We start from the raw sequence: 14,932 nt of genomic DNA, 5'->3' as shown, positions 1-14,932 counted from the left end.
GAGTTGTACCTAGTTTTTTCTAGCAATACCGAGCAAATACCTAGCAATACCGAGCAAATCCCTAGCAATACCGAGCAAATCCTGAGCAAATACCGAATTGTACCGAGTTGTAGAAAAACTCGGTACAACTCGGTATTTGTATAGTTTTGGTCTTCACAGAGCGGTATTTCTCGTTTTTACAAAGCAATACTGAGCAAATACCGAGCAATACCGAGAAAATCGCGAACATAGCATTCTCGGGTTCCGTTCCGGGTCAAGTCGTCGGGCCGCGCGGTAAAGAGTAAGAGCACGTGGCGACATGTTATTGACGACCGAACGTAGTACCTCTACGTCAGGTCAGATGACGTAATAATTGCTCCTATATAAGAGTACAAATTGAAAGAAAAAAAACATAAAACATAATACTTATACACAAAATAATAAAAAAGATATAGACAACTGAATTATCTTTCCAATGAAAGCAAGTCCATTAAAAAACACATTCTTTTTTTTTTTTTTTTTTTTTTTTTTTTTTTTTTTTTTTGAGAAAACCACACGGAAGAGACCTATGCGTTAATAACAAAAAAGGGTACAAGTCCTTAAAGGTTCCAAAGCATTCTAAAATACATCAATTGAATCAAAACCTATAAGCCTTAGAAACCAACTAATTACAAAAAGAAACTCAAACTAAAAGAAAATAACAGGAAGAAAAGTCACCAAAGCCATGCACGGCTAGTCCCAACAACCATATAGAGCAGTCCCTACAGTAAAAGGGAGGCCAAAAAATGAAAAAATAATGAGCAAGCATAATAACCATCAAGAAGACACCCACCACAACACTAAACCTCCATGAATCCAATCGGAGAACAAAACCCCCAAAGTCGAACCCTCACCCACCCAACCAAACAGACTAAAATTATTTCTTCCTCCAATTTCGCCTACCATGCTAACCACCACCACGAGAGAAGCGTTTATGAATATTACAGCTTAAATTTAAACTATATAAGTCCTGAAACTCCTCTGACGGCTCATCCAAACCCTCTCCAGCTTCTTCGCAATGTGAAGAATCATACCCATCCCGCCAATCTGATTGATCCACACAATTTTCAATCACATTAGAAGACAATTTTGACTTGAATTCATCGAAAGACATAAGCTCAATGGGCACATTTACCAAAGGCACATTCTCCATCCCCCTCAAGTTATTGTTCAAACCAACATCAACAACATAAATATCATCACATTCCAAAGGCACCTCAGAAATCATAGCAGCCATAGAACCAAGAGTAATACAAGCCATAGGATAAGAAGAAATACAATTACAACCAGAATTCAAAATAGCATCACATTCATTTCCAATATCAGACAAAGGGGGACTAGAGCTGACATTAATCAAATAATTATCATCCAAAACCTCTATATCACTCACCTGGATCATACAATTATTAGTCCCAGGCTCGATCGTAGGATCAGCCCCTACAGCAGTCGACGGTCCTTCCCCCACAATAGGAACCACATCAATTCTAGAGTGAGGAGAGACCCTGCATTCCTCTCCATTAGCACCAAACGGATTACCAAACCCCCCCAAAATTACATCAGCGAAAAACTCATTAATAATAATAACATCTTCCACCATCAAACAATTAACATGCAAAGAAGGGATATAATCAGGAATAACATCATTAAGTTGATTATCTTCCATAACAGTAGCTTGCCCATCATAATTATTTAGAGAATTAGCAATAAGAAGAACAACAACCACATTTTTACCTAAGATATTCTTATTTGAATCAGCAATAGCATTCCCAACAAAAGTCCCCTCAAACTTAAAAGGATATGAATTATTAGAAGGAACCATCGCAGAAGGGGCCAATACGGATGTGTCCATTAGAAAACTCATTCATTTGAAGCTTTAACAATTATTTTTCTATGGTCAGCATAATGTAGTCCACAGAAAAAAAAGTCACTTTAAATGGTTTTTCTATAAAGAAGTTTTAGTAAGAAAATTCGAAATATTAAACAACAATAGTATTATCTATAAAAAAATTCAACTAATTTTGATAAATACATAAGCCTCAAGAACTTCTTTAAACATGAAAATCAATAAAATAGTTAGATTATGTTAGGATTGGTCAAGTTTTAACTTGAATTGTTCCGCAAGACATCACATCGGTGTACAATTTCTATACATCTATGTATAGGGATGGCCCTTGTAATAAGCTCATTAAATATAGGAATAAGAAATTACTATGATTCCTCTCCTTCCCTAATCATATGATTTATTGGAATCATAAACCATCTTCATTGCATCGTCACACCTTTTTTAAGTCCCCAAGAAAATTTAATGATATTTTATAACAAATTTTATTACTTACAAAATTCAACAAAGCCTCAACATTCAATTTTGGGCTGAGAATTTTGAAGCCAATTTCTTCAATAATTTTTGTTATAATTGACTCAACAACTTCATAAAAAGCTAGAATTATGGTTTAGAAGACTTTACTTGATTTATAGCTTCATGGGAATGTCTAAGTTGACATACATAGTAAAATTTTTCAAAGGCTCAACGTATTATTGGATGATACATATTTAGACATCCAAAAATAAGGGGCAAATGATACATCTTGACAAAATTCTTCTGATCCGGCTTAAATTTTAATGAAATATTTGAGTTGAAAATTTTTGTAATTAAATTCAAGCATTTCTAAACTCTTATTTTAAGAAAATTACAATTGAAATGAATGCCCATATGAGATGAGTTCTAAATTCTAATACATCAAAAGTAATTCAAAAAGAATTTAAATGAGCCCAAATCAAACACTTGAAGTATAATTAAAGAATTTGTGACATTAGTTAAATAACTAAACTATTATTGAATCTTATATATTTATAAGCAAAACCAGCAACTTGATCCCCCTCCCCCAAAAAAAATCTAAAATTATTCCGCATTTTAAAATCTTAGTATTCAAAATTATTTTTCTTAAAAAGTTTAATTTATTCAAAATATTAATTCTATTTTATAAAAACAAATTTATGCATTTTAAAATATTATTTTAATTAATTTATATATATATTTTTAAAAAATTTCATCCCAAAATTGTTTTTTTTTTTCTCCTTTCATTTCCAAAGCCATCAGCGCACGCAAATGAAGGCTTAGCAAGCATCACACAACTCTTCCTTCCCAACAAAGCAACGATAATAGCTAGCCTTCCTTCCCATCATCAGACTTCTATTTTGCTGAGGATGATGAGAAAAGGACCGTCGCATATAGCAAGCTCATAATCTGCATTATACATAATAGATCTTTCGACCAAATAATCCCAATAATGTTTTGGTGGCACGGTGTGGCGGACCCCATCAGATGATTCATATCTATCTGTCTCATCTCCATGGACACATGGGTCATTGGCCCGCTACACATAACTACATTTTAATATATAATCTCCTATTATTTAATTAATACCCATCCCTACTGGCCCCTTCTGCAAGCTAAGCTATGAACTGTTCTTCCTCTTTTTTTTTTTTGCTTATTTTAATGGAATATCACGTTGATTTCTCTGTTTATTAATGGCCAAGAGGGAGAGAGAGAGAGCCACTATTTGTGTTTAGAGGGGAGAGAGAGGAGAAGAGAAGAGGTTTTTTATAGAAGAGATCGAAGTCTTACCGTTAATTTGTCCTCTCTTCTCTTCTTCTTCTTCTTCTTCCTTTTCATCTAATGGAAGAGGAGGAGGAGGAGAGGCGGAGGGAGAGAAGTAGAGTGGATAAGCTTCTGTTCTTCGTCTTTGTTTAAGAGAGGGAAGAGATAGAGAGAGAGAGTAGAGATAGAGAGAGAGATGGCGAGTGGAGGGAGTAGTCCGCAGTATTACAGGTCGAGGTTTGGGGACACGACTTTGACGAAGGTGTTTGTGGGAGGATTGGCGTGGGAGACGCCGACGGAGGAGCTTCGGCGATACTTTGAGCAGTTTGGAGAGATTTTGGAGGCGGTTATTATAACCGATAAGAATACTGGCAGATCAAAGGGCTACGGATTTGTATGTTATCATTTCTTCAACTCTCTCTCTCTCTCTCTCTGTATTTCCTTCTCTTCTTCGGTTTCATCACAGTGGAAGATCATTAAACGATTGGTTTCAAGGTTATTTAAGCGCTTAATGATCCAATCCCTCGTTCATCTTCATGGAATATGAAGCTAATCTCTTTCTCTCTCTTACAAACTTACATATAACCTCGAGGACCTATACTTCACAATTTACTAATTTAGTCGTATTTTGAAGGTCTGGGCTATCCTTTTTCTCTCTCTTCATATATATAATACATAAAAAAAAAAACCATGAAAGTATAGTGATAGAACATTTTTGATCTTCCTGCTTCGTTAAAATTAACACAACAGAGTTTTAATGATTCTTTTTAAGATCTATTCATTTCATGAACTACTTCTATATTTTTGATGAGATTATAACCGCCAAATTTCCTCAGTTAGCAAATGCCAGCTCTCAATCTTTTATCTTCTATTACTTTACTTGTTCATCAGGAGAGGTTTATTGATTAATGAGCTGGCTGGGCCTACTTAGCTTGCATTGGGAAAATAAATAGATAGGGTTTCCACCGAAACATGGGGCCGGCTTTTTTAGAATTAGTCAGATTTCTTATTATTATTATTATTATTATTATTATTATTTACTTGGTCTTAGTCATTTTATTTATTTTTTTATTTAAAATAATGAGCTTAAAATATTTGTATATTGTATAAATAATATTTTATTCCAAGTTGGGCTTATCCTTTGGGCAGGTGACATTTCGAGACCCCGAATCGGCGAGACGGTCCGTGGCGGATCCCAACCCGTTAATTGATGGGAGGCGGGCCAACTGTAACATTGCTGCACTGGGCCGGGCCCGACCTTCTCCTCCGCGAGGTAACGTACCACTACAACTTTCAAGTTTATCCTATAACATAATTATTAGTTTATTAATTTTATTATTAAATGACGACTAAGAAACTATAATTATTGGCAGTTTAAATTACATTATTTTATTAAAATCTAATATTTATTTTTATTATCCTGCTAATTAAGGCCATCATATTTCGGTATAATAAAGAGGTTTTATTTATTTATTTATTGGCTAATTTCTAATGGAATTTTACTTCTTTAATTACCGTATATGTCCCGCGCATCGTGAGCTATATAAAGGCGTTGATAAGATTAAGATAAGCATCTACCGACAGCTCACCGGATAAGGACCCCCACCATTTGGTAATTGTGGACCCGGTTGAGTCGGCTCGGTTCTTGACCCAATTCCAGCTCGGCCGGCTCAACCAATCCTTATTTGAATTCCGACTAATTACAGAAATAGATTTTATTATTGCTATTTTTTATAATTTAGAATAATAAAAAAAATCTTAATATATTGTAAATATAATTACACATATAATTAAATATAAAATGTGTTTATATGAGATTATTAAGTTTTTTAGTCTTTTTAGGTGCCCGTTGGAGAGGTAAAATTGTTTTGTCTTTATGTTATTTTTTCTTTTTAATTTCTACTACTTTTTTTAATATTTTTAATATATTTTTTTAGTAAATCATTAATAAAAGCTTAATTAACGTTGACAAAGTTTGGTAAAGGAAAAGGCCAATGGTTTATAACAACTTGCAACTGTTTTTGTCAGTTTTTAATGTGTGGGCGCTCATTTAAGCTTTTAGACCAAGTAAATGCTTATAATTATAAAGTCATAAATCAAAGGAGAAATTGTCAGCCCCAGATAAGCATCAAGGGAAATTTGACTAGATGATAATAAATTATTTTTTATTTTAAAATAAATTTTAATTATTTAATATCCCAATTTTCTTAATAAATTTTTTATCTTGATAATTGTGACATAATATAATCATATTATTATTAAATTTTTGTCCGCTTATTTTTAAGAATTTATACATGATTGTTTGATAAATTTTAAGTTAATCGTGGATTACCTAACATAATTATTTACTTTTAATAACAGGGTTAATTTTATAAATAATATTTAAATTCCAGCAAAAATAATATTAAAATAATAATTTATCCAAGTTGAACAGGCATCTATTTTTTTTTGGGACATTTAGGCCATTTAAGGCAAACTCACACACACAACGCATACACATAGACTCGAACCCTGAACCTCTTAGTTGGAAGCCTAAGCTCTCAACCGATAGGCCCAGGAGAGTTGTGTGAACAGGCATCTATGACAATTATGAATTTACACAATTGTACTGTCATAACTGCATTTGACTACCAATGAAAATAATGGCTAATAAATGACTGGTTCAATAATTTAAACAGGACGAGGCCCAGCAGCCGGGAGCATTTATCAGGGCCCACCGCAAGCAGCGGGCCCACCATACACCAGAATGCCAGCTCAAATGCCGCCTCCTCCTCAAGTTTTCTACCCTTCGCCATATGGGTAAGTCCACTTGGAGAAATGTCTGAGTTATACTGGAGGGCCGACGATCAACCTGTCTAATGGGCCCATCGATTGGGCCCATTAAACAGATATATCGATGGTTTGATGGTCCAATCCTCAAACTCTTGAATGCCGTGGTCCCTTTAGTTCTTGCTATGATGACACATTGTCCACCTCAGCTTGGGCTTGATTAGGACCCATAAACGTTTACATTGGGCTTAAGCCCATTCAGTTCCAACAGTATTTCATCATTTAGTTGGATATTTAGACTTCGTTTGGGATGGCTTTTTTCCTACTTTTTAAAACAATTTTTTAATAAAAAATTTTAATTTTTTTACTAAAAAATGCTTATAGAAACAATAAGAAAGCCATACCAAATGAAGTCTTAGTTGAATGCAGTTAATAAATTGTAGCATTAATTTATTGGTCATTTACGTAACTTTATATAGGCTTTATTTGAGATAGCTTTCTTACTAATTTATTTTTCAGATCTAAATCATAATTTCTATTTTATCGCTAATTTTTTATTGCTTATAAAATAATTTCGTACTAAAAAAGTTGTATTCTACAACATATTTTTAAAAAGTTACTTTTCCTATATCAATTCTACAAAGCACTAAGAAAGTTATCCCAAACGAAGTCATAGTCCGAACATTTTAAAAATTTTAATTTTTATCCATAGTTCAATTTTTTTTATTTTATCAAAGTTATTTGCCTCTCTTGATATTTTTCTAATTTTCTTTTGCAGGTATATGACCTATACCGCAGAATATGGGTATCAACCGGTAAGTCTCTTTATAACTCTCATCATCAGAAATAAATAGAACTCTGAATATTTTTTGACTACTCTTAAGTTTCATTTGGGACAACTTTCACATTACTTTTTAAAACGACTTTTTATTACAAAAATTTCAAAATAAAAAATATTATATTAAAAAACTGTTTTAGAAAGCAAGAAGAAAACCATCCGAAACGAAGCCTGAATGGATATATCATTAAAGTCTTATCCCTCATAGGATGGATATATATGACAGGGCATGTACAATCCTCAAATGGCATCACAGTATTATCAACAGATGATGTATGGTGCGACAGCAGCACCAAACATTGGCCATCAGCCATATAACTATCCGCATATGAATTACATGATTCCATCACCCAGGACGAGCTTTCCTCCATCCATGATGCAACCTCAACAAGCTGCTGCTCATCGTCAACCGTATGGCCATAACGCCATGGGCATGCCTCACATGGACATGGATGGATCATTCTTCCCATCATCCGGATTGCCTCATGGCCTTCAGCTTCAGCTTCCACCGCATATCAGGCAATCACTCCCAACTCCAGGTATGTAGTTAATGGAATCTATTATCATTATTTGTTTTTTTTTTTTTTTTCCTTTCTTATTAAGCTAAGTTTTTTCGAAGGGTTAGGCTTTATGCAATTTTTTTTATAATTTGAATTAAAAAAAATTAATTTATAACTTTACAAGTAAAGAAAATAATTTATCTTTGGATATTATAGTCCAACAAAATATTTTTTTTTTTTGGGAGTTTTACCCGAATTAAAAGTTATAATAGAGATATTAACGGGAATTAATAGGTAAATTTTATAGGTTAAAAAGTCAAATTTCCTTTATATATATATATATATATATATATTAGTTTTCATTGTTTGTAAAGAATAAGAAACTGTTGTCCTTGTAAGAAACTTAAAATATTTATTCTTATTTTTATAGAAATATTTATTTATATATAAATAATCTTAAATTTTATTTTATAACAATATGTGGCTCAACATGGTCTGTTAGTTTTGGCTATCAACCAATGGTCATGAATTCGAGTCTTTCGTATGTGATGTCTATGTAAATTTTCTTTAATTTACTTAAATATATAAAAATAATAATTCAAAATCATTTAATAAATCCAAATACTAAAAATTCTTCCTCACAAAAAATTCCCTCAATGCATCATTAGAGAAACTTTTTTTTTGTATTTTTAAAAATATGTGTAACTTTCATTATTTTTTTGCAAAATTATATTAAATTTGTGAAGAATATGATGGCATATTACTCAATGTTATACTCTACTTTGGTTTCGTTTGGGATAATTTTTTACAGCTTTTTAGAACAAAAAATTTTTAAAAGCCACAAAAAAATATTGATCAAAAGATGTCTCAAATGAAACCTTAATTATGCTCTTAATTGATAAAAAGACCTTTATATTTTACCGTTACCGTGTAATTTTTAAGAAATATTTAAAGACTTTTATATGAATATATTTTTATCTTTTTAAAGAATAACTAAAGATCAAATAATAGACATATTTAAAGAAAATACAATTTAAAATATCTTTTAACAGACTTTTAAAAATTTTAAAAAATTTTAAATTCCACGTCAAAAAATTTTAATCATTTTTTTAACACTGATTATTAATGATGTGACTAAAAATATTTTTGACAATTTCACTATCATTAATGTTCTCTTAGTTATTCCTCTCCTTTTAACAAAAATTATTTCTTTATTAATCTTTAACAAACATTATAAAATAATACAACCAGAAAAATCGTGAGGCACATTTGGTCACATAATGAAATCATATTAAATTTGGAATTAATACGTTTATAAACTATACTGGCCATAAATATTAATTACATAAAAGAATAAAAGTTTTTATACATTGATTATCCATCCTTTTTAATTCACAATATCATATTTTAACTACTAATATTTTTTTATATAATAACAGTTTAATAATCTATGAATTATAGAGAAATGAGATGATAATGATTTATTAAACAATAAATTAACAAAATCAATGATTTGAAATTTCAGATTCTCAGGCTTCTTCTCAGCCATTATCGACAGATGGTGGGAACAATGAAAGCTCAGATGTTTAACAATGGCATTTTATCTCTGATCATTGAAGGAATATTAAGGAGAAATATGTTGGAGATGACTAATTAGTCTGACTTGATGGAGAAGGTTGAGGAGGATGATGAAGAGAAGATTACCACAAAGTCTGGAATCAATTAATTTCTGATGTGTTTTTTTCATTTCCTTCTCAATTTTATTCTTTTGTCATCATTTTCAGGATATTCCTTTTTTATCACTCATTTATTTATAAATAACATGTGAATAAAATGATTTTTCTTTCTATTTATTTCATTTTAATAAGTGTAGATTAAAATAATTGGGTTGGGTGCTCAAGATGGTCATGAGTGGTTCAACTCTATTTAGTTTCATTTGGCTCTACATTTTTGTCTAATTTAATAATTAAGAGTAATTAGCAATATAAATTGTGTCAAGGAAAGCAAGAAAAAAATATAAATTGAGCTATCAATAAAGATTGTCAATAGTCACAATAGATGGCAAGATCATCAAAAAATGGAAGAGGTTTGATGGCATTGGTTGTTGGAGATGATGTTGTTGACAATAGAAGGGAATTGATCATTAGTTAGAGTGATGTGCTTAATCGATATGATTAAGATAAATAAATGAGGACATTAAATATGAAATTTAGAGTCTTAGATTTGATATTGAAGTATAAGTGAAAATATTGGATAAGATAATGTATTCATTGGATTTAGGGCTGTCAAAATCGGATCACGGGTTGGTTTCGGGTTCAACTTGGAATTAACTAGATATTAGTTGACTCAACATGAACCTGATCTACACGGGATAAGTAATTTACAAGAGTGTAATAGCATGCGGATCAACTTAATCTAAAACTGGATCAATACATACCATTTTCAATTAACATTTATAATGTAATATCAAATTTTGTTTAGAATTTTTTCTTGTATATAATTTTTTTATATATAAATTTCCCGCCCCCTCCCATGCAATCATGAACACTGATTTTTTTTTTCCAAAAAGGTAATAATCTTATTCCATGAAAATAAATGAAGTACATCAAGGGTTAAACCAGCAGAATGATCGGAAAAGAAATCGGATACAGAAGAAGATAACAATGGTAAGCTCAATCGAGAAGGAAAGTAGGCACAAAAAGCAACCAGACTCAGTAAAGGCAAAGACTTCCAATCACTCCAAATCCCGATACGGAACATCCGGAGCAGTGAATGAGCAATAATCCACCAAAAAGCCAACCAACCGCCAGCATCGCTCAAAGAACCACCACCAAAGGTTGCCAACTAGCCACAAATCCAGAGTGATAAACCCGAGCCACATCATAGCCCAAACAAAACAGATAATCTGCAGGGCCGAAAAAGAACTCATCCATAAAAAGCTATAAATTGCCAATAGAGTATAAGAAACAAAACACCAACACTGTAGCACTCCAAAAAAATGCTATATTTTAGATTTCCGCTTTCGACATTTACCCACCCAAAAGTGATCATCTCACAAAATACCATTCTGAGTACCCGCGTCCATTTCTTCAACCTCAGAAGAAGAGGAGCATTCAAGCTAATCAGTTTGCCATCTAACACTGTCCCCCGGTCTGTCACCCACATGGGCAGCTAAAGCATTAGTAGAAATTAAATTGATTGGGACCTCAACAAGCTGGCCATACACTTGAACAGTAGGAGAAGAAACAATAGGTACCACTTCACAAGAAACCACAGCCAAATCCATTGGAGTATGAGGAGAAACAACATGGACTGAACCACTAGACAGCTCATGCCCAACTTCCTTATTAATCTCACATAAATCATTATTCTTATCATTCGAACCTTCCACAGTTATATGAGAAAGACAATTACTCATAGCATAAGGCCTACCCAAATTTTTAGAATTCTTAACAACCCCCAAAAATTCTGGAAAACACAAATCAAAGGGTCAACCACAACAGGTGGCAAAGACGCATGTCCATAAGGCAAAACCTCTACTGTAACGAGGGGAGGACAACCATGAAAATAATCCGTGGGAATAGGCACATCCGCATAACATGGCAACTCAGCTAATTGATCCACAATGACAATAGCATTCGCATCCCCACTCCCAACAGCAATATCAACAGGACTACAAGCATGAGCATCATCAGCATTAACCCTACTACATGAAACATGCTCATTAGAAGCCTTAGAACAAGCAAAAGGTAAAGGCAAAACACCCTCCCCAAGCACAACATTATTAACCCGCCCGACAGCAGCATTAGGGTCCGGCATTAATTCCAAATTGTTGACAGCATGATAGTTAACTAAGAAAGCATCCCCAGACCCAAGCTCAGCAACCCCAGCAGTCTCCCCCTTATAAAAAACCTTAACATAACAAGAAGGCTTAACAGGTACAGTAAACGGGACAACACTTCTTGTCCGATATTCCCCCCTAGCTTGTCCTATAGACTGACAGTGAGCATGATATAACCGAGCTTCTAAGGACCAATCCACACTTTGTCCGGATAATTTTTCGTGATATCAATCTCAACCAAGACTCTCGCAATAGAAGGTCTAGAGCCTAAAGAAATGGTGGAGTCGACCTTAAGCGGATGTCCAAAAATCGACCATAACGATGAAGAATCCTTGGATTAAAGAGATGTGGTCGAAGACTAGTGAAAAAGATCCAAATAGGAATAACAGGGCATTCAATACTGATATCCAAAGAAGGAGACATTTAGTTAATTTCATATAGTAATTGTAAACTAGGTATGACCGATGGCTGAAAACTCGACTATAATCTAGGTCATTCTAAAGTTTAACAAAGATATGCATAGAATCGAGCATAATTATCGAAAAATCAGCGATAAACTTTAGTTTGAAAAAAAATTTCCTTATAAAGTCTAGACTAGGCCGCCGGGACGGTAAAAAATTGACAAGCGAAAACTAGAAAGGAGTTGCAAGTGCTCGAATTTATTCCTCAGAGATCCACAGAGAGGGAAGACCGCGAAAGGATGAAGACTTAAGCTCCGGGAAATACATATTAGACGGAGAACCAGCTAAGGCTTCGGTGATAGAACGCAAATAATTGGAAACATACAAAAAATTAGGGTCCAATAGACGCTTCGACGCCATTCCAGCCACAAACGGCTGGAAAATAAAAATGAAACAACACGAAAAGGTTCAAGAACGTAAGAGAAAGGGAAAGGAAAACTTTCCTGAGCGAAACTGCGGCGGATGCCGCCGGGGGGACGCCCCCGAGGCAAGCCCTAAATCGGAACGAGCTAGAGAGTCGCCTCAAAACGAGAGCACAAGCTTTAATAAGAACAGTGAATATTTTCTATACTTTCTGTTATAATATTTAGGTTGTAGATTCTTAACCTGTTTTATTTTTGTTACAATTTTATGATCAAAACAAGTGAAACATAAATTTTGTATAGTTTATTTTTCTTTGCATGTAGTTAATAGCTTATTTTTGTGAGAATAGTATTTCGAAAACTCTCAAATCTAATGGTTTTATGTATTAAAAATACAAAATATTTTAAAAGGAGAAATACTAAATTGTAATGAAAGTTCATGTGCTATTATGACTTTCTTCATTTTCAAAAACAATGAACTTGATACGTCGTTGAAAAATTATCTTGATCGAGCACGAATCTCGAGGCAAAAATAAATTTGGAAACTTCAAAAATTAATTTGGAGACCATCCGAACTCCGATTTCAGCAAAATTACAGTCGAACTGAGCGTCTCGGAAATACGAACCCAACGACACTAAATTCAACTCGATCCGAGTCCAAATGGGTCTCAATATTTAATTTTTGTCCATTGATTTTTTTTTTTTTTTTTTTTTGGTTGAAGAAAACATTTAGGGTAAACATTGCAGGTACAAAAATATTTGCTTAGGCTATATTTGGTTTGGAAAACAAAAGTAAATAAAAATGAACATGTAAGATGGGTTGTCATGTGAATGAATTATTCTGTGGGAATACCGGACGGTTCCCCTGTCTGATTTGTCTTGTGAACAGTAAAAACAGTTCATGCTGCGCTTTTACTATTCACAAAGATAAAACCGAACGTTTCTTCCCGTCCGGTGTCCGCACAAAATAATCTCTCAAAATGGACAGTGCACTAAGGTCTTAGTAATATTTCATTCAATTTTTTTAATAAAGCTAGGCAGGTAATTATTAATGATATTGAAACTAAGGAGGAAGATCTTGAGAGATCTTTCTTGCAAGAGATAGAGATAGGAGAGGGGAGAGCCAAAAATTCTGTAAACTTTATTTCACTTGGCCTCAATGCCTAAAACAAACTAAAGCCTATTTATAGGCTCCTATAAGCTATACAAATAGCTACACAAATGGCTATACTATGCCATACAAGAAACCTAAACAAAAATCAAACCTAAATCTATGAACAAATATCTAACAATCTCTACCTTATTCCTAGATTTTACAAAATAAAAGATAACCACTGTTCTTAAAGAACATCCAAAGAATCATGTCGGTCTCCTCCGTCAAAAGCGTCCACCGACAGTTAAAAATTTCTCAAGAACTGATCAACCAACTTCTTGAGTTTCTAGTTCCACCTTCCGACAGATCTTCACCTATCACACTGCGTCCAACGCAGCCAATCCCGAGCACCCCTAGCCCGGTTTCCGCGCCCAGTGCATCCACCTGCACCCTGCGCCTCAGTGCCCGCGCCCTGCGCCTCAGTGCCCGCGTCCAACACTTTCATCCCTGCGCCAGCGCCTTGCACCCATGTGATCTATCACCAACCACATCCTGCACGTATCCACCCGTGCAGCGAGCCCTGCGCCTTCACTTGCGCTCCGCTCGTCACCAGTGCCCCGCGCTCCTATGCTGCCTCCTCGTGCACCGCATGACCTCGCACCTCCAAGCGCCCCGCACTTGCAACACTGCTCTCCAAGAACAGCCGACACTACCTCAGTGTCTCCCGGACTCCACCTGAAGTCCAAAACTCCACCACAAAGAAGATCTAATCTCTTCTTTAAAGATCTGAACCGATCTTTTATTCAAAGAACAGAAAAATGTGCTTCCAAGCTAGTCAAGACCGATCGAAACTTGATTCAAGATCAAGCAAAAAATCCGGCCTCCGTGAGATCCGCCTGTTCCAGATGTCCCATTCTTTCTCACGTACAAAACCGCATGCCAAAACCAGCTTCCCTCTGATCCCGACGTCAAATCTTCTCGTGTCAGCAAGATTCGAAGTCCCGCTCGTCGGACAAAGCTTTCACGCCAACTCAAGAATTTCTTGAATTCACATCTGTCTTCTCAACTTGCTAGAAGACTTCTCTGCATAATCATTTTTAGAAAAAATTCTTGTTCATTTCTCGGCTCTAGTTCGCAAGCCCCCAGGTCGAATAGTCTTCGCTAAGCCAGCTTCTTCTCCGGAATCTTGATCTTGACGTCAGAACTAACTCTGGCTTCTCCAATTAAATAGAGCAATCAAATCCACGCCAAAATCCAGCGATCACACCCAAGTCCGGCTCCGTCTCCTTGCCCTTATGTACAGAGTTGCACACGGGAGAAATCCCGCCTAGCACACGCGAGCCAGATTCTGGCCAACTCGTCCCGGTCTGCCGGCCTTCCTCCGCGTGCCTTGCGTCTGTGCTTACGCACGCGTAATTTGCTCCGGTGAGTCCGATCCAGCGGCCTCCCGTG

General features: G+C 34.8%; 1 protein-coding gene across 1 annotated transcript; it reads left to right on the top strand.

Annotated features, from left to right (window-relative positions):
- Positions 1 to 3,446: 3,446 nt before the first annotated feature.
- LOC110094237 (probable RNA-binding protein ARP1) lies at positions 3,447 to 9,576 on the top strand. The gene is made up of 6 exons (XM_020819421.2): positions 3,447 to 4,010; positions 4,766 to 4,889; positions 6,295 to 6,415; positions 7,164 to 7,200; positions 7,450 to 7,762; positions 9,249 to 9,576. Exons 1-6 carry the CDS (start codon positions 3,813 to 3,815, stop codon positions 9,311 to 9,313), a joined length of 858 nt encoding a protein of 285 aa, XP_020675080.1. The 5' UTR covers positions 3,447 to 3,812; the 3' UTR covers positions 9,314 to 9,576.
- The last annotated feature ends 5,356 nt before the right edge of the window (positions 9,577 to 14,932 follow it).

Source organism: Dendrobium catenatum, unplaced genomic scaffold, assembly GCF_001605985.2.
Source record: "Dendrobium catenatum unplaced genomic scaffold, ASM160598v2 fragScaff_scaffold_85, whole genome shotgun sequence".
Classification (NCBI taxonomy): domain Eukaryota; kingdom Viridiplantae; phylum Streptophyta; class Magnoliopsida; order Asparagales; family Orchidaceae; genus Dendrobium; species Dendrobium catenatum.
The sequence above is the reverse complement of the archived record's forward strand: the minus strand, read 5'-3'. Positions and strand labels throughout refer to the sequence as shown.

Coding starts and splice junctions, on each gene's coding strand:
- LOC110094237 (XM_020819421.2), top strand. CDS start 3,813: ATGGCGAGTGGAGGGAGTAGTCCGCAGTATTACAGGTCGAGGTTTGGG. Junction 7,201..7,449: donor CAGAATATGGGTATCAACCG/GTAAGTCTCTTT, acceptor TATATATGACAG/GGCATGTACAATCCTCAAAT. Junction 7,763..9,248: donor GCAATCACTCCCAACTCCAG/GTATGTAGTTAA, acceptor TTGAAATTTCAG/ATTCTCAGGCTTCTTCTCAG.